Here is a 20,045-nt window from a genome sequence, read left to right on the forward strand (position 1 = left end):
CTACTATGAGCTGTAGAATATAGAGCCGCCACTCCTCGAATCCAAATTGGTTCAAAGCCCAGGCGAAGCATAGTGCCCTCTAAGAAACCCCAATCGACTCTATCGTATGCCTTCTCAAAATCGAGAAGCATCACGACCAGGTCCTCACCGTCAAGAAATCTAGCTCGGGCCGTCGCCTCCCAGAAGGTGAAAATGTTGTCAAGGATACTGCGCTCCTTGACGAATCCTGTCTGGGTATCATGAATCAACTCCTCCAGGAAGGGCTGGATCCTCAAACTCAAGGCCTTTGCTAAGACCTTGTAGACAGTATTGAGGATCGTAATAGGTTTCCAATGCCGAATATCATATGATACTCCCTCCCCCTTGGGGATAAGAAAGATCAAGCCCTCTGAAAAGCTCTGTGGCATCACCCTAGTGTCCAAAACATACTGAAAGCCCCTGTGGAGGCCTGGCCCCAAAAGGTCCCAATAGCGCATAAAAAAGGCAGGCGTCAATCCGTCCTCCCCAAGGCAACTATGGCACGGAAGGACCCTCAAGGCCTCAGCAAGCTCAACCTCTGAAAGAGGCTCACCCAGAACTGTGCGCATACGATCTGTGACCCTCCTCTGCACATGGGCCCATACAGTCCTGTCTGCAAGCATCCCGAGCCTCAGTGTGGCTGGCTCCGCTGAAAGCAGGTCTCTATAGAACTCAATGGCAATGGCTCTGATCTCCCCGGGCTCAGTGGCTACCGATCCGTCCTGCCTCCTGAGCTGGCGGACTCCTGCTCGAGCATGGCGGGGTCCAGTAATCTCAAAAAACTCCCCAGTCACTCTATCACCAAGTTGCGTCCACTGAGAGGCCTGGCGACGATAGTAGAACTCATGTCTCTGCTCCTCTGCCTCTCTAACCTCCTGGCGTGCCTGGGACGCCACCCACTCACATGTAGGCTGCTGCTCCTGGAGGCGCTGAAGCGAAGCAAGGCTACGTCTCAACTGACGCTCCCGCTCGCGAGTCTCTCCCAGCCGTGTCAAGGCTGTAGCGTGCAAAAAAGAGCTGAGCTCGATGAGTCCCTGGGCACACTGGCCTGCTGCATCCTGGTCAAAGCTCTGGCTATCATGCCATATCCTCTCAATGTCCTCAGCGAGACTAGGATCTGTAAGTACCCTCTCTGGGATCCTCAACTACAAGCTGGTCTCCCGTGTCCTCTCCTCAAGTGTCAAAATAATTGGCGCGTGGTCTGAAAAAGAGGTGCCAGCGAGAATGCCAACGGAGCCCCCACGCTCCCCTAACCTGTCGCCCACATAGAAGCGATCAATCCGTGATAGATTAGTCCCTCCCTGACGGGCGATCCGACCGAGAGAAACTAAGACTATCCTGAGAGCGTGAGAAAGCCTCATGCTGCCATGCATCAGTGATCCTCAATGTCATGCAAAATCGCTCCCAAGCTACAAGTTCCATGCCGTGCACTGTAACATGACTGCCTCCCACCCTATCGGCCGGGTCCTCAAGCATGTTGAAGTCTCCCCCGACACACCAATGTGTGCGGCCTCTGGTAATGCATCTGTAACCTGGGTCCAGAACTCTGCTCTGGGACTAGCATGGTTGGGCGCATAGACATTGAGCACGCCAAAGAGCTCATCATGCATCCTTAGAATGACATACTATGCTCTACCAGGCACAATGATCCTGTGATCCACAATGGCCTGCCCCGCCATACATCCGCAATGACCATACATACTCCTCCCTGCCCACCCAAGGGGCCAAACCCTGCAGACCAAAATGTGTCCCATCTACCAGGCATCACCGAACCGTATCTCCGGATCTTGCTCTCACACAAATGGTGCTCCTGCATCATTAGAATATCAATACTGCCCCCAACCAGGCATCTCTGAAGCTCCTGCCTCAGGCAACCACGATAACGTATATAGTGTGCACCGCCAAGGCCCTGTACATTCCATGAGATGATCCTCATGGATGACCTGCTGAGGTGGAGGCTGTCTCAGCCGTGCGTCGGGCCTTCGCAAGCGGCTTGGATGGAGAATAGTCCCCATCCGAGCGGCTACGAATATGCCCACCCGGTGTGCTGCAACAAGAATCTCGGATCAGGCGCCAGTGGGCTGTGTCCCATGGCAACTGCCTCCCACTCAGACAGAGCAACCTCGTGTATACATACATATCCAGGGTCGCGTGCTAAGTCTGCCACTATGCGAACCACCAAATGTCGAATCCTTGAGGCATCCACACTCCCGGTATCAAAGAAAAAATGAGCCAACTCCCATAGTCGGCCTATCACGTCTGTCACCTCCAGATCGCTCACATGGTGAGAAAACTCAACTGCCTGAGTCTTCAAAATGCTAAGAGCGAGATCCAGAGTCCACTCCCGGTCGCTAGGGCCACATAGAGGGAATGAGAAGGCCACCGCTGAATCAAGTGCCTCCTCCCCTCGGGCCGGAGGTATCACTACATGAACTCTGATGGGTGCTGGCTCATGGGGGCCTCCGCTCCAAAAAGCCATGTGAAGGAGTAATCAAAAGCCTCCGAGCGCTGTCTAGTGTCGAGACGACTCAGCCGACTGCAGATAGAGGATATCCGTGAAGCCCGAATCGGCATGGTAAGTCTCCTCTGCGGTGCTCGAGCAAGGTCGGTGCTCAGTGTCCGCCGGACTGCAGGTGAGCGCCATGGAACTACCAGGGCCTCCTGTGGGGAGCTGAGGTGAGCGGGGGGGAGGAGGGGGGGAGAAGGGGGTGGAGAAGGAGCCGCTGCCAAAACCAGAGCTGGAACGGGAGGAGGCGAAGGTGGAAGCGAGGCGGGAGGGGGGGAGGGGGGAGGGGGGGTGGGGGTGGGGGTGGGGGTGGGGGCGAAGGAGGGGGTGCTGGCATCTCCTGGTCCTCAGTCGACGCTGGGGTCTCCTCCTGGGAGCAAAGCTGTTCCTCACGGGAACCCAGTGATGCTAAGACTGTGACTGCTGCATCAGTCTCTGGGTGTGCTGCTGTGGCTGTCTCCCTCGACGGCGCCCCTGTCCAGGCTACCACTCCGAGGTCTCTATGGGCTGAGCAGGTGTCACGAAGGTTGCTTGCCGAGCTGCATCTGTGGGCGGGCCATCGCGGGGGCCTGCTCTGCTGTGCGGCGACGGCGGTGAAGGTCGGGGTCTCCTGCGAGGGCAGGCCTTGGCCATGTGACCGACCTGCCCCTGCAAATAAAACACTGGTTCGGGAGCCCCAAAAACTCCACTCTCTGATCAATCCGTCCCCCCTATCCTAGGTAGCTGAATGACCTTCGGAAGGGAGGAGATGTCAGGAACCAAAACTCTGACCGAAGGTAGCCCAGCTGCTCTAGCCACCACTGAAGCTGCTTGGGGCCAATCTCAAGCACCAAGCCCACCAATGCTCCTAGCCTAGAGAGGAGCGGAAGGTACTCACGGCGGAGTCCAGGGAAGCAAACTGTAACATGAAATAGGCGCTCTCCCTGCTCGGCCGTCGCTACTGGGTCAAAGCCATGCTGCCAAGGTTTGAAGAATGCCCGAGCGCCCCTAATGTTGTCAAGGGGACTCATGGCTAGGACCTTGGGCCATGCTCTGGGCTGTCTCGAACTCAATCTGGTAGTGTCCACGGCCCAGTATAACTGAACGTCCAGGATCTTGCCCACATCTGCAAGAAGGCGGGCCTGGAGAAGATCGCGGATCTCCCCTCTACTGGGGCGAGTGCCGGCTATACGGCAAATGGTGGAATGTGCCTGGAGGCGTTCCACCTCTGCAATGAGGCTCGCTTCCTCTTCTGGCGAAAGAGAAAGCCTGATGGGGGTATCCTCAACAAGGGCGGGTGAGGGGGCTGCGAAAGAGTCCCTCTAAGGTGGGGCGGGAGGAGCCTCCATCAAAGTCTGAAGCTATGTCGAAGACAGAGCGAATGCGGAGAGTCCTGCAAGAACCGAGCTACACACAAAGGGCGGAGGGGGAAGGCGGAAGGCAAAAAACCCCTAGGGGACGAAAAAAAGCAGAAAGAAGGGGAGGGGGGTAAGGCGGCGGCGAAGAAAAAACCCAGGGGGGCGGAAACAACGTGAAAGGGGGGTGGGGGGGAAGAGAGGGCGGAGGCTGGTTGAGGGAGGGCAGGGCGTTGAAGAAGGGAGGGGGCGCGAAGGAGAGGAGCAGGGGGCGGCGGGCGCTACAGCGCTGGGGCGGGGGGCGGAAGAAAACCAGGCGTGGGGGGGAGTAAGCGCGAGGGTGGCAGAAACACAGGGCAGGCGGGGGGGGGGGGGAACATACACGAGGGCGGGAAGGGGGGGAGGGCGTGTAGGCAGCAGCAGCGCGAGCAGGGGGGAGCGGAAGCTTCAGTCTATAGACTTAAGTCTCCTTTGCTTATAATGGATTTAGGCATAGTTGGAACCCAAATAATTGATTTTAAAAATATTAAAAATCAAGCATAAATAGAATAAAAATTTACTCAAGACAAGATTGGGTCCAATCTACCCCCAACACCTCCTGTGATAATGTCTTTAATCACATCCACGAAATTTCTTTGTGTTTGTAGGGAGTTAAGTACACCAACCTCTTAGTCCATACAAGGCTTTGAAGAGAGAGGCTCCCAATAGTAGGCCTCACATTCAAGCTAGCATCGTTGCTCGAATACTCTATGACTAGGATTGCCTAGTTGCTCTATGAGATCCTAGGGATTGCGATGCATGAAGAGATTCTTGTTAAGAAGGTGATCTTGATTCAACATTGTTTGAGGCACTCTCTTTAATTGAGGGATTGAGCTCAAAAGTCCTTCTTGACCTTGTGTGCATGTAAGGGTGTGATTGGCTTAGAGCACACCCTTTATATATACAAGTCACATGGTGGCCCTGGATATTCTGGATTCAACCAGATTCTTTTTGTTTTTTAGTCTCTATTGGACCCATGAACGTACGTTCCCACCCACTTGGGTATGTGCATTCTGACTTGGGTTTGTGTATTCCCAATTTGTTATTATCTGCTCATGGTCTAGTTTTTGGTTTGATGATCCGAGAATCTTCGTCTAATAATTTAGGGTCATTATATACTAGATAGGCTGGAAGAAGGCCTCTAAATGGTTTCAGTAGGCTAATGTGAAAAGAGTTATGAATATGCCAATTGGAGGGTAGCTTCAACTTAAATGTATTATCATTTATCCTGGCAATAATCTTGAAAGATTGATAAAATCTAGGAGCTAACTTTCCTATAGGATTAGTCTCTATAGACTTAAGTCTCCTTTGCTTATAATGGATTTAGGCATAGTTGGAACCCAAATAATTGATTTTAAAAATATTAAAAATCAAGCATAAATAGAATAAAAATTTACTCAAGACAAGATTGGGTCCAATCTACCCCCACACAAGAGCGAGTCCACGCTTCCTCTTGGTGTATTTAAATATATTTACTCAAGACAAGATTGGGTCCAATCTACCCCCACAACACCTCCTGTGATAATGTCTTTAATCACATCCACGAAATTTCTTTGAGTGTTTGTAGGGAGTTAAGTACACCAACCTCTTAGTCCATACAAGGCTTTGAAGAGAGAGGCTCCCAATAGTAGGCCTCACATTCAAGCTAGCGTCTTTGCTCGAATACTCTATGACTAGGATTGCCTAGTTGCTATGAGATCCTAGGGATTGCAATGCATGAAGAGATTCTTGTTAAGAAGGTGATCTTGATTCAACATTGTTTGAGGCACTCTCTTTAATTGAGGGATTGAGCTCAAAAGTCCTTCTTGACCTTGTGTACATGTAAGGGTGTGATCGGCTTAGAGCACACCCTTTATATATACACAGTGGCCCTGGATATTCTGGATTCAACCAGATTCTTTTTGTTTTTTAGTCTCTATTGGACCCATGAACGTGCGTTCCCACCCACTTGGGTATGTGCATTCTGACTTGGGTTTGTGTATTCCCACTTGGGGGGTATATGCATGGCTAGGTGAGTTAGGAACATGCCTGGTAACATGCGATTGTGCGTGGCTAGTTCTTTCGAATGTACGTGGCCATGAAAGATAGGAATGTGCATGGGGTATATGCATGGCTAGGTGAGTTAGCAACATGCATGGCAACATGCGATTGTGCGTGGCTAGTTCTTTCGAATGTACGTGGCCATGAAAAATAAGAACGTGCATGGCAATGAGTGAACATGCATGTCTAGGTGTATGTGGACTTGTGAACGTGTGTTCACTAGTGAGAATGTGTGTTTCCCCTTTGGCAAGTGCGTACACAATTCTCACAGATGTGCCATTTGCAGTGGTGGAAGTCTAGGCCATGTGATGATCAGTTTTCATCATTTATGGGAAGACTATTATTTGACTTTTCCTTCATGAGAAAATTATGCAAATTTTCCTTATCAGATTTGGGAATACATGTTGCTACTTGCGAATGTGCATTTACAGGCCCAGCCGAGCACGTAGACATGCAAACTAGAGATAAATTTTATACGTTACGACGGTAAAAAAATCCAGGTTTTGCCCCTCTGATTCCTTAATGGTGCATGTTTTTTTATTTTTGATTTGACAGGATGCTTTAGCTTTTCCTAACCTATCTAATGATATGATCAATGCAACCTAATGGTTTTTCTACAAAGATTAATGGGAAGGTTAACTCCTAAAATGAATAAAAACTCGAAAAATTGCAAATGCAAGAAGGACAGAGCAAGAATCAACGGAATTAGAATAGAACACTTACTTATACCATACAACTCAAGCTTGAAGGGTTGCTCCATGCTCCAGTGCACCAAGGTAACCAAATAAACTAAAAAACAAACTACAAACAAGAGTTAAACACTACCAACCGGTGGATTCGCACTCCAACCGAGCTATGTTAATACTCCAAATGCAAAGTATAGCAAGGAAGTCCTTAAGCAAAGGCGTTTCCCTGGTAGCAGCACCAAAGATGTTCACCAATTTGAGAACACTTAAGCCTAGGGAGAAGGAGAGGAAGAACGCAAGGGTTATACCAGTTTGCACCTTAAGCCACTCTTGGTAGAGTAACCCTCTCTTTGTAAAGAGCTAGGGCCCTCAACCTTACCTCCTTTATTGTCACCATAAAGGAGCTTTACAATTGTGTGGGGAGAAAAAAGAGAGGTTGAGCTTTCTATAGCTTAACCTCTACTTCAATGCCACGATGAGTGAGAGTAAGAGGAAGAAGAGAACATGCATCAACAATATCACTCACCCACACAATCCCTAGGCATGCATGTAAGAAAGACGAAGAGAAAGCATATGAGCAACTTCAATCACAAAAGCAAGCGACTCCAACTCAATTGTGAGAATGGGATATCCTTTCTCATTAGTCAAATTGTCTTATATACAAGACTCATATGTATAATGCGCGGTCGCCCAAGTAATGTTCGAGGGCCAAATAAGCTAGTCTAGGCTAATTCCCTACTTTAAGTATACATTACCGACATTACACAAGTCGTAAGCTTGGTTTTGAGTACGGTATTACACAAGTAGTAAGCTCAGAGATTTTCCATTATTTTTTACATGAAGTGCATTGTGTGGTACAAAAATTATGGCTCAAAGGTGTTGCCACGCATTCAGGGTAATGTTAGCCAATGTGGTTAATAAATATCAATGGTGACGATGGATTTGATAATATGCTACATGGTAATGGAGCATCCACGTCAATTGTTGAGACGAGCCTACATTCACAAATCAACCAACGATCTAAGGTGTGGCAATATATAGTGGTAGTGATAAATAGTTGCAAATTTTTTTACAAGAAAACTCTAAATTTATATGCAACTAGGGGAAGAAGCAATAACTTGAAGAATTTCAAGCTCCTCTTGAGCAACACGGTAGGGGGGGAGGGGGGCTGGAACTCAGGGTTTAACCAAGTAACAAGTAGAATCTTAAGGTCCACTGAAGAAACAAGGAGAAACTCAAGCTCCACCCAAGAAGCAAGTAGAAACTCGCCCTCCACCTAATCAACAAGTAGAAACTCGCCCTCCACCTAATCAACAAGTAGAATGTCATACTTCACCTCAACATAGCAAGCTAGGCTCCATCGAAGCAAGGCATGTGAAAGATCAAAAGCAATGCAAGAGCAATAATTTAATCACTAGAATAAGTAGTGAATTTTGTTCCCTAGCTTAATAGGCAGTTGCATTTCGCGCAAGATTGAGGTTGTGGTCAGTGATCCTTTAGAAATTGGCTTCTCACTAAGGGGAGGGGAGACACCCCAAGCTTTTGTTTACTTACACAATGCTTTGGGGAATTTGACTCCTCCAAGTTGTGGATTCAGTCTAAACAACAAATCTGTGTTCCCTAGCTTAATAGGCAGTTGCATTTCACGCAAGATTGAGGTTGTGGTCAGTGATCCTTTAGAAATTGGCTTCTCACTAAGGGGAGGGGAGACACCCCAAGCTTTTGTTTACTTACACAATGCTTTGGGGAATTTGACTCCTCCAAGTTGTGGATTCAGTCTAAATAACAAATCTATTGTACTTGCTACTTTCTCTCTAATGGTTTGTAGAATCCCAATAGGAGGATGGGTGTATGGGGTTGGTGAAATTGTGTCTCTGTGGAATAATAGGAGAAGAACAAAATATTTGGTAGACTGCTAACATGCTGGTTTGTAACAGTGGTTGTGTCCTTACTATAAGCAACTTCTTGTACTCAACTTGTACTATACCACTTATGTCATAGTAGCCGTTTATATGGATGGGAGCTTGTTATGATGCACATATTTAAGGAGCAAATCAGAGGTTGGCATATATGATTCACGGAATCCATGTACCTGTGCTAGTCAGAAGTTGCCTATAGTGTGTGTGAAAAAAGAAGAGCGTGTTTGAGAAAATAAAGAACGTGGAGTTTGTGTATCCAAAGAGGGTGTACCTTTCCTAGTTGTAAGAAACAAGCATGTGTGAAGAAGAATCATGCGTATATGAACAAAGAGGGTGTACCTTTCCTAGTTGTAAGAAACAAGCATGTGTGAAGAAGAATCATGCGTATATGACCAAAGGGAACGTGCCAATATATGTACCTTTGCAAGTTGTTTTTTGGGAGTCTTTTCTTTCTACACAGTGGGACTGTGTTCGATGCAGGAAAGCTGGGAGACTTGAGTAGTTGGGCAAGCTAGCTAGATTCCAAACATGTGTATGGTGGATAAAAGCCATGAAGGTAAAGCCATGCATGTATCGTGGCTTCCACAAAGAGAGAGAGAGAGAGAGAGAGAGAGAGAGAGAGAGAGAGAGAGAGAGAGAGAGAGAGAGAGAGAGAGAGAGAGAGAGAGTTATTTGGTATTTTATATAGTGTCTAACTAAACACATCATGGGGATTAAAGTTGCTACATAGGCCTTATTCTAAATGTATCGTCAATTTGAACTAAACTTTGAACACAAGAAAATACCACTGCAGACTACAAACACATGTACATACACATATAGCAAAGCCTACCTTGTGCGGACTTGATTGGTGGGTCCTTTTACTACTCAAGTCTAGAGCAAGTGTTTTGCTGTACACACACCTAAATGCTTAGGTATACATGTCTTTTTGATGAGCTAGTGGAAGAGCATCAACGTTTTTGTTCCAGCTTCTTCTTTCCATGTCTATTTTAAAATCTTACATGGCACCCACATGCATGTGGTCTCTCTTTTTCTCACATTGGGAGTGTTGGGGTTGCGGTTTATGTATAGGGTTTCCAATCGAGAGAGATCATAAGTTTAGGTCCCATAGGGCTCACATTAGAACGGGGGTTTAGGTCCCATCCTTACACTTTAGTGCTGTCATATGGATCATATATGGTCCGTTGGCTTGGCTATGAAATTAGAACTCCTCCTCCTCCTCTCTTCTCTTTCACACATGCACACGTGTGAATATATATTATATATATATATTGGGTTAGTGCGGTCTTTCACCCTGGGGTTGCTTTAGGCAGCTGTTCGTCTTTGTTTTAGGTTCCCTTCTTCTCTGACTCCTAACTGCACTTGGTTTTGCAAATCGCCCCAACATTCTGCGATTCGCAGGTCTGTACTCTCTCTCTCTCTCTCTCTCTCTCTCTCTCACACACACACACAAAATCCCCCTTGCCATTGCCTGGGCTATATTGGGAACAGTGCTCTCTCTCTCTCTCTCTCTCTCACACACACACACACACACACACACACACAAAATCGCCCTTGCCATTGCCTGGGCTATATTGGGAACAGTGCTCACACACACACACACACAATCGCCCTTGCCATTGCCTGGGCTATATTGGGAACAGTGCAAAAGCTTTTCGGAATATTAGGGTTCAGGATTCGGATCTCTGTGAAATTAGGTTTTTCAGGATCTGCTGATTGCCTCGCAAGAATTAGGGCTCTCAGGATCCGAGAAACTAGGTTTTGTAGGGTGTGCCTGTGCTTTTTGAAATCGATGGTCTGCATAGTCCGCCCGAAACTCTTAAACCCGTGTAGGCTTAGGGAAGTTAGGTTTTATTCTTTTAAGTAAGGGTTCTTAGATACTGCAAATCAAGGTTTGCACGGGAAACCTCGAAATCAGTGTTTTCAGCCTCGGAAATTAGGGCTGCAGAATGTGCCGGCCACGTAAACTAGGGTTTTCATCTTAAAAGCAGGTCCGTGGTTTTTAAATAGCGTCCGTGCAAGGGAGATCTTCGTGAAGAGGACACCCAGCGAGCACCGCAATTGGGGCATCGTCCTGGCTTCTACTTTACCCAACCGGGCAGCGTTTGCAGTGGCTAACCCACCAATGTTCCAGAGGCATCCCATCAGAATTGATGCGAGCAGGCTACCCCCTGCAAGCTGCTCCATTTCAAGCTCAACCTCCCTACAAGAGGTGAGAAGGATGACTAAAGCACTGGTTATCTTAAAATTCAATTAGGTTTAATTGTTTTCCATGGTTTGTTTGGGGCACTTTTGCCACCACACGCATGCACGCTAACTATTGGTTGATCGACTGTGAGGCAAGGAGCAGATTCCCAGCAGGGGAAGGAGGCGTTGGGGAAATGGTGGTTTAATGAAGCAGTTCTCTCATGTGTTGTAGCTTGTTGCAGGTTGATAGGAGAAAAAGGTGTTTTCCAGCACTAGACAAGCAACAGGGTGGACAACTCTCAAGTGCTCAGTGGCAGCCTGCAGCTGTGAACACTCATATAGGGACTAATGCCGGCTGGACGAACAATAATTTTACTGGGCCCAGGAAGCCCAAGACTACAGGGAGTTACAATCCTAAACAAATTGGCAAAACCATCAATCCTTCTGGGGGTCTTGTCAATGGAGGTGGCATATGGAGCTACCAACGACACTTGAAGAGGCAAAATGACAGGCCTGCACTAGATGGATCTTCAGAGCTGCGATTTGAAGGACCACTTCGGAAGAAACACAAGGTTTGGGAGAACAACAAAGCTGCAGCTTTGCAGCAGTTTGTTTCCTTGGAAAATGGTCAAGGCAAGCCGAATATGTTGCTTGAGGAACCAAAGTGGATGTACTTAAATGAGCATGCAAAAATGAGTGGGCCATACACACTGAAGCAGCTGATGGAAGGATTACAAGTCGGATTTCTGCCAGAGGATCTTTTGATACATCAAGTTCACCAGGGCAAGCTGGGTAAGCCAATGGCATTGAAGCATTTGGTTGAAGGTCTGCAAGGTTGCAATGCATCTATGTCCAAACCAGGGGGCCCATCAAATCATCTCTCTTCAGGGAAGACACCATTTGTAAATAACGAAGGTCCATGTCCACAGGGACCTTATAGTCACGTCTCCTCTCTGCTGCCCATAAACATGGAGCAAGTAAATTCAGAGTTGTTTGCCAGTCATTCGACTGTTACCACAGACTTCTCATGCAGGAATCCAAGCTCTTTAAATGGTCTTGGAGCTGGAGTCCAAGAAGTCACAGCTGCAGCAGCTAACTCTTGTGCATGCTCTCTGAGCTATCAACAGCCGCATTTGCAAATGTCATCTTCCTGTTGTGCTGCCTCATCTTATCCTCCTCCGGTGAAGGCTGAGGTGTGTTTTAACATAAGTTTTGCAAAAAGGAATGGGCAAACTTTTTAGCTGAATGTGCATTACTTGTTTGTTTATTGATTGTGTGTGTGTGTTTGGGCGTCGAAGAGTGCTGCTGCTGGTGCAAGAAGTGAGGCCCTCAAAAGTTCCTCAGATGCTAGCCAGCAGGTCTTCTTATTGTGTTGCATGCTTTCAATTTTGGGGTATTGACCAATAACTACCGCTAGTATTGGTGATTGATTGGTGCAAGGTTTTCTCTAGGTTGCACCGAGAGAGTCCCCTAGAAAAGTCGCCGAGAATGTGGATCTACCACCTGGCTTTGGAGGTCCTAGTGTTCAGTTTTCAGAGTGTGCAAGCTGTATTCTGACGCCCAACTCTGCCACATCATCAACTGGAGCACAGTGTTCTGCAGTTGGTGTCAACTCCTCAGTCTCGTGTTTCATAAACACAGAAGGGTCGATACCACCTGGTTTCAAGGCAGTGGCTGGTACCTGGGCTTTAACAGAGCCATGTTCAAAAGGTATATGATTTATCTGTACATAAGCGGCTCTGCGAGACCATGCCTGCTGATGTGCATGCACGCGCACACACACACATATATATACATGCATAGGTTTATACACTTTTTGCTGGTGAACGAGATTCATACTTATTTTGCAGAGGCCTCTGATAGGGTCCCTGGAAGTCCTGTAGTGCTGGTCAACGGGGAGAAAGGTGCCCAGTGTGTGAATTTAAGCTCTGAAAAGGCAAACATAGTGTCTTTTATTGAACAACGGCTGCATGCAGCTGTCATGCGGTTCTATGGAAAGTCTCCTTTCGAGGCTCAGCTAAGTGTAGATCTTTCTTTGTGGAAGCCTACAGGATTGCCTAAATTGAATTTTTTTTCACAAATGGGGCCAAACGTGCATGGCCAAAGCGATTCAAGCCAGCAAGGCGTTTCCTCTTATCCTCCACAAGAGTTGAATCTTTCTGCTCAAGGGGCAATGGAAATAGGAAGAAACTCTAGCAGGCTTCCAACTTGGGCTGCTTCTCCCTTCCATGCAAAGCTATTGGAACCCCAAGTTCAAGCTTTTCCTTCTCCTAGAGTCTGTATAGGCATGCCACTAAGCAAGCCCGTAGGCCAAAAGTGGCCTTCCGTAAACAATCTGTCAAAGGCTGTGGAAACAACGTTTATCAGAGGTAGTGATGTAAGTTGTCAGAGCTTTACAGGTTTTAGGAGTAGAGAGCAAAGTTTAGCTAACAACAGTATGTCAGTTTTGACCGGAGAACATGCAACAAAATCAAAATTCCTCCTGTCACCTGTGAAGTATTTGTTCGAATCCCCTGAACCACCACCACCAGGCATGGAGGATTATTTTTCTTGTAAGCAGGTGAGCTCTGGCCATACAGGGCTTCCTATGGATGGATCTGGAATTGGGTCTCATAGCCTTCTCAAAGCATGGACACAAATCAACAGGGCATCAATCCCTGTTGGACCTTCATTGAAGCCGAACACGTCTGATTGTGGACAGAAATTCAGGCATGGCATGGATCCTTTAGCATTGATTCACCGTGAGCTGCTTGCAGCTGTAAAGAAGAACTACTCCAAAAATGTTCTGAGTGCTCTAATTAGTGAGCAATTGGGATGCTGGCTTGATGATAAGAAAGAGAGAAGAAAATCATTGTTAGAAGAAAAGGATAATCCCTCTAGCAGATTTAGGTGTTTGTCAAGTGTAGAAGATGGTTTAAGGATTGAATGCGATGCCACTCGGCTTAAAGCTTCAACAGTGGAGAGTTCATTTTCTGAAAGCTATTCCTGCCCAGCAGAGGCCACCTCAAAAGGGAGGGCTGCCCAAGGAGCTAATGCATGCTCTGGGAACAACACAGCACACTTGTCCGGAGAACTCCAGTGCAGTCCTGTTGAATACTTCAGTGAGATAGACATAGAAAAAACTTGTAAATCTGCTGTGATGATGGGTGTACCGGAGCTGAGTAGTAGGAATGATAACAGTATGGATGCTTCGCATAGCAAAATCCTCCCTTTTCTTAGAAAGGCCCAGGAGATGCTCCGTGATCTAGAAAGGTTGGAATCATGTGTACCCAATGATAGAATCTCAGAATTGCACTCGAAGTCGTCCAGCTCATCCAGGAGCTGTTTTGAAGATTACAAGGAGGTCATATCAGACTCTGCAGAGGAAGTGCAGCATCAACTGGTGGATGGTGACCAACATGATGATGCCTTTGAACATAATTGTCAGACATCACTCATGACAAAAAACAAAGGTGCTAATATCAGGATTAATGTGGGTTATGAATAACGTTAAAAATTATGATAATCTTCTTCATGCCACCATTGATGCTACCTTAAATTTATGGATTTTGTGTAGGGTGTCCCTTTGCTGCCGACCTGCCATTCCTCGTGTCTCAGAAGAAAAGAGGGCATGTCAAGTCATTGAAACAGCTCATGCTAATTACATCAAAACTTAAGCCCAAAAATGCAAAAAATTACCTGTCAATGAAGAAGAAGAAGAAAAGAAGAAATCACATAGAGGTTTTGGGCACATTGAAGCTGAGCATGGTGGCAGTGCCTAAAGATTACAATGGTTGTGCTAGAACCTCTATTGATGGGTGGGAGTGGCACAATTTGGCTCGGGATGCACATCCCAGCGAAAGAGTTCAAGGGGCATGCAGTGCTGGGCTCAATAGAACCAAGAATCTGCATGCAAGCTTGCTTGGTGGTCAGAGAAATATACAAGCTGCTCGAACAAACCGTGTACAGCTTCGGAAACTGGCAGCTGCTGCTGAAGGTTCTGATATCCTAAAGCTCACGCAGTCAAAGGTATTATCCCTTCTTCTGTATCACTCTTATGCAGGCTGTTTGTTTCATGATGATTACTGGTCAACATCACTCACTTTGTCCCCTAAATTCTAATTGGATAAGTTTTAAGCAGGTCAGGTCTTTTGTTGATGGATGTTTGCAGGCCCGAAAGAAAAAGTTGAAATTTGCAAGGAGCAAGATACATGATTGGGGTGTATTTGCCCTTGAGCCCATTGATGCTGGTGATTTTGTCATTGAATATGTGGGTGAACTCGTGAGGCCAAGGGTAAGCAATGAGCATCTGCCATGGGTACTTAAGCAAGGTTTATATGGTTATTAAGTAGGATATGAACACAGCTATAAGCAGGTATGGATTTGCAGATATCGGATCTTAGGGAGAAGCAGTATGAGAAAATGGGTATTGGGAGCAGTTACTTGTTTCGCATTGATAGCGAGACTGTGGTAAGTGCTGTATTTCTTGGTGCTAGGCTGGCATGGAGTAAAATTTTGGTGCTAAAGTTTTATTATGATCAGGTGGACGCTACAAAGCGTGGAGGGCTTGCAAGGTTTATAAATCATTCTTGTGATGTATGTCAACTTAGTACTCTAACCTTGAAGCTCATGTGGGTTGCCAGTTGTGGTTTAACCTTCTAATTAATTAAGTTTATTTGATTTTATTTACCTTGCTTTAGCCCAACTGCTATACAAAGATTATAACTGTGGAAGGGTCAAAGAAAATATTTATCTACTCCAAGCGGCACATTAGAGATGGAGAAGAGCTTACATACGACTACAAGTTCCCACATGAAGAGCAGAAAATTCCGTGCAATTGTGGCTTCACAAAGTGAGTGTTCTCTCGTTCTCACTCTCGCTCATGGATGCAAACGTGCACACACCTGCCCAAGCACCCACACATGCTGGCAGGTGTGGCACACACCTTAGGCCAAATAAGTAAAGAAACTTATGAAGCCATTGACTTTTTAAACATTTTTTTGGGATACAGGTGCCGAGGATCTTTGAATTGATGCAGCGATTCTATCTGGAGATGATCATGCTTTTGCTGAGCTGGCACATCCTTGAAAGCAAGGGCAGTGAATTCATCTTTTGATGCAATTCGTTTAACACATCAATGAATTCCAACCTCCTCTTTTTTTCTGGAGCCAAAATGCCACCTTTCTTGACAAGATGCCAGGTTACATTGATAATTGCATGTTGGATTCATTGGGGAAAGACAATAAGGTGAGATCAATGCAGTAATTGAATCTTGAGACTAGAGGCATGGTCTTTTTGTATTGCATATGTGGTCGTCCTTTTGAATTGCAAATTGGACTTTTGGAAGGTTCTTATACAAAGCTCTTGCATATGCAGCATGAAAATCTTATTTGAGCAATGCACAGAAAGTATGGATACAAGCTCTTGTACACAACCATACAACTTTGCCGTTTTTTATTGGTTTGCTGCCAAGGTAACTTTATATCATTGCTTTTTATTGGTTTGAATGTCAGTATGCCCGTTACTGTGACCTCTCTGCTTTTATACATTTCTTACAATTTATGGGTTTACCATGTCAAACCTTGCCTTTTATGAGGTATTGCACCAGCTTCCTCCTTTAATTGTTAAGATTTGGAGTTTTGAGAAGCAAACTCGTGTGCGTGCACCTGAGTGTGTGACCATTCATGTTAGGCATTGATCCTTAGGTAGGGTTTTAGGCAAGGCCTCTGAAGCTTGGGTCAGACAAACCATTATGTTTACAAATGAAAACCTTGCGAGAAACCTTGAAAAAAGTGATGGTTTCCGAGTGCTTAGCCCTAAGTTTGATGTGTTTGTGTATCAGTGTACTCTCAACTTGTATCTTCTATCACATGTCAAGGTGACGATATAGCAGGGTTAATGATTTAGAGGAGCTGTTCAACTACTTAGAAGTGTTACATGAGAAGTTACTCTGAAATGTTAACACGAGAAAGCATGGACATTATCTGGTTCTTGGAACCCATGGAGCATTGTATTTATTAAATACTCCCAATAAATATATCATATATTGAGGGGGGTGTCGGCCCGTTCCGGCCCCTGTGTTGGTGTCCATCTTTCCATTTCATTTCATTTAAATTTCAAGTTGTGTTAAGTTGTCCATTTCAAATTTGTGGTTCTAAAGTTGTGCTATTAAGGGTGTGGGTGTCCAACGGAGTCTTTCCCACTTGACGGGATCGGTTTCACCAAATGCACCGAGAAGAGGTCCAATAAAGTACGTACTGATATCCTGGAAAGGACCGTCTGGAACTGGCAAAGGTTGAAGTAACCTTGTTTGTTTCGTATGAGGTACCTTCACTTTTTGGCATATTTGACATGCTTGGACGTATTGATAGACATCCTGTCTTATCTTTGGCCAATAGAATGATCGCTCAAGTTTCTCCAATGTTCTGTTGATACCATGATTACCTCATATAACTGTTATATGAGAGGGTCACATTCATGTGAGATATACATCTAGAGGTATCGGCAAGACACCTTCATTGCCTGCTTAATTGGCTCCTTCATGGCATGCTCTACTCAGTTATTGTCATAAGCCGAATCCAAACTTGTGAGGCATAGACTGTATGTCTTGCAAACATAACTGGTAAACGTGACAAAATTTCACCTACTGAGCTGCTTGGATTGAATGAAGTGACCAGGGAATAGCTTGGCCGATGGCCATCGGCAACACTGTGAGGAAGTTTACCAAGACATGTCAGTGTGCTATGTCTTATGAAGGAGATTTTTAAGTACTTGTGAGGTACCTAAGCCTTGTGGGTTGTAGTTTTGAGTTGCCACATAGCAAAAATTCGATGCTACCTTGCTGCATTTAGCTAGCTATAAGCAATCTATCGGAAGTCGCTCAGCTCTGCCAAATAGCTGAAGCCATCTGCCAAGCTGCTAGTTAGCCAGGGTGTTTTTCCATCTCATCTCTGCTAGAGCTTATCAATGGCTAGTTGAGGTCTGAGGCTTCACTAAAAGTGGACATTAAAACTAGGGTGATGATCTCATGGCTTAAGGTCCATTGTATCAAGCTCCCCCTTTTGACCCTAGGCACTACCTAACATTGTCATTTCTTCTTCTGCCTCATAAATTTTGTGAAGCTAAATACCCTTTGACTACATGTGATATAATAGCGTTATGGAATAGGGAATCCCACACCACACACACACACACACACACACACACACACACACACAGAGACACACACACACACAAATACAACCCCCCCCCCCCCCCTCTCCCTCTCGTGAGGGGTTTTGTCTTCACCCCCTTACATGTCTATGATGTTCCTAAAACTTCTTAACAAACGTTTGTGAGGCCATGAATGAAGTGTCCTCTCTCCCTTGTTTATTTTTGTAATCTGGATAGAGGGCAACACAGAGGGTAGCGTGAGTCGCTAAAATCTTGACCCATATTTGCATTAAACCTTAGGTCTACGCAATTGTTATAGTGAAGTGTTATGGAAAACACACCAATCACTGTTAAACTGCAAAAATCGAGGGGAGGTGAATATTTTAGAATTTATGCCGATCAAGGTAGCCACTTAAGCGGGCTACCCTGACACCATGCATTGCTTACAGAGCACATAGGATCATTGGCCACTATTATAGATTCGTGCCGTCAAGCACTTATCCCATGAGTCTTGTACACACATACTGACCTTTAGAGTGTTATTGAGTAGAGTTCGGTTTTTTGCAGGCTGGTTGGTCTTTGTCATGTGCGTTTAGAGAGTTTAGTGTTGCTAGCTAGCAACCTGCAAATATTTGACTTTCAAAGGAAGACTCATTTACATACATACAATTGACTAACTATCACACTAAAGCGCACTGAGCTATGTCAAGCCTGATGAAATGTATTTTAATGCTAGCATCATGTGTCAATTTTTTTTGTGCCTTTGCTCTACCGCTTGATTGATCTCAGGATACTTACTAGCCCATCTTCTGTGAAGCCCCAACACTGTTTTGTGTTTCAAGGATTAACTCATATGGAGAATGCTGCAATTTTGCACATGTTTTGAATTGAAGCGTATCTCTCGTGTTTTGCCAGCAGATAAAGCCCCTTGTATTTCACTCAAATCTTGCAATGGAGGCTTGTTTGATGGAACACAAGATATGGTTGAGCTGCAAGGAGTCTCAGTTATCCTGGTACGTCTCAATGGAATCAAACACCATTTACCATTTAAGCAACTCAAGTGATCAGCATCTCATGCCAAGTTTGTGAGAGTGTTTTGATAACTACCTTGACAATGCTCTTGTAGACATTTCAACCGAGCCTTTTATTGCTATATTGTGACATAATGTAAATTTCCAAATATTAAATTCAAGAGTGGAATTAATACTGATATTGGTTCTACTACCACCCAGAAATCCCGTTTTTCAACAGCATTGGGTGAAAGGGATCTTTTCTTTGACTTTCTGAAAAGAACAATGTTTACAGCCTCAAATTTTCAGGGAAAAAAATCCATATAAAGACCATATTCATGATTGCTTTCTTTTTTAGGTTGCACATTATTGTCAGCCGGAATTCACACATTATGTTATGTCATTGTTGACCGATCACAATGTTCTGATGTCCCCCTCCCACAGTAGTGATTTAGATGCTACCTTAATTTTCTTCTTGACTTAGGCCCTTTGTAGAGTGTGCCACAACTTGCGGATGGGCAGGGGCTTGGATGGGGGAGATTTCTTATCCAAGGTGAATGGGCAGTGATGATGGGTCCCTCCTGCTTGGGTGCCATGCATGTATGACATTGTATGTAAAGAGCCTTCCTCTAAAACTCATACTTGGCCAGAAATAATGGGTAGCACTAATTTGTTGAGTATCATTGAGACTAGCCATGTCATTGTTGTTACTCAACTTGAGAGTTGTCCCCTCTCAGCTGTATTTTTATGCGTTTGCATTCTCTCTCCACCTCTTGAACGCGTGTAAGTTTTAACTCTCTTATTTGTAATGCTTACAGGATTATACATCTCTTTTTTCTTATGTCCTAGCTTTTACTTAATAATCCAGCTAAATTATACATAGCTCATTGTAGTGTAAATCCTTGGATCTAGTTGTGATCTTGAATCGATGCTCAATGAATACATCTCTAGATTGCATGTTTTACTGCTTACAGTTAGAGAGGATTCACATTTCTTGAACGTGTGGAAGTGTTCAATGATTCATTGTCATTTTCTTATTTGTAATGTTTACGACATTATACTCTTTTCTCTTAAATATGAATAATCTGGCTAGTTATACTGAACTCGTGGTTGCGTAAATCTTCTTACAAAGTCTTGGATCTAGTTGTGATCTTGAATTGTTGCTCATTACATTA

General features: G+C 45.3%; 1 protein-coding gene across 9 annotated transcripts in view; it reads left to right on the forward strand.

The window, feature by feature from the left end:
- Nucleotides 1–9,831: 9,831 nt before the first annotated feature.
- LOC147610562 (uncharacterized) overlaps nt 9,832–20,045 on the forward strand; it is a 33,632-nt gene continuing 23,418 nt past the window's right edge. For 2 of the 9 annotated variants that reach the window (XM_086785893.1, XM_086785891.1), the window contains exons 1-13: nt 9,832–10,754; nt 10,972–11,922; nt 12,028–12,087; nt 12,181–12,439; nt 12,580–14,181; nt 14,286–14,737; nt 14,880–15,002; nt 15,098–15,178; nt 15,251–15,304; nt 15,409–15,560; nt 15,720–15,955; nt 16,085–16,181; nt 18,776–18,873. In XM_086785893.1, coding sequence (XP_086642019.1) covers nt 10,668–10,754; nt 10,972–11,922; nt 12,028–12,087; nt 12,181–12,439; nt 12,580–14,181; nt 14,286–14,737; nt 14,880–15,002; nt 15,098–15,178; nt 15,251–15,304; nt 15,409–15,560; nt 15,720–15,741 — 3,843 coding nt within the window. In that variant the 5' untranslated portion in view covers nt 9,832–10,667 and the 3' untranslated portion in view covers nt 15,742–15,955; nt 16,085–16,181; nt 18,776–18,873. Of the gene's footprint in view, nt 10,755–10,971; nt 11,923–12,027; nt 12,088–12,180; nt 12,440–12,579; nt 14,182–14,285; nt 14,738–14,879; nt 15,003–15,083; nt 15,179–15,250; nt 15,305–15,408; nt 15,561–15,719; nt 15,956–16,084; nt 16,182–18,775; nt 19,069–20,045 lie in introns of those variants that run through there. The other 7 variants (XM_086785894.1, XM_086785896.1, XM_086785892.1 and 4 more) reach the window with 7 other exon arrangements.

The sequence above is a fragment of the Cibotium barometz genome, chromosome 49, assembly GCF_041138505.1.
Source record: "Cibotium barometz isolate CiBa-2024 chromosome 49, ASM4113850v1, whole genome shotgun sequence".
Lineage (NCBI taxonomy): Eukaryota > Viridiplantae > Streptophyta > Polypodiopsida > Cyatheales > Cibotiaceae > Cibotium > Cibotium barometz.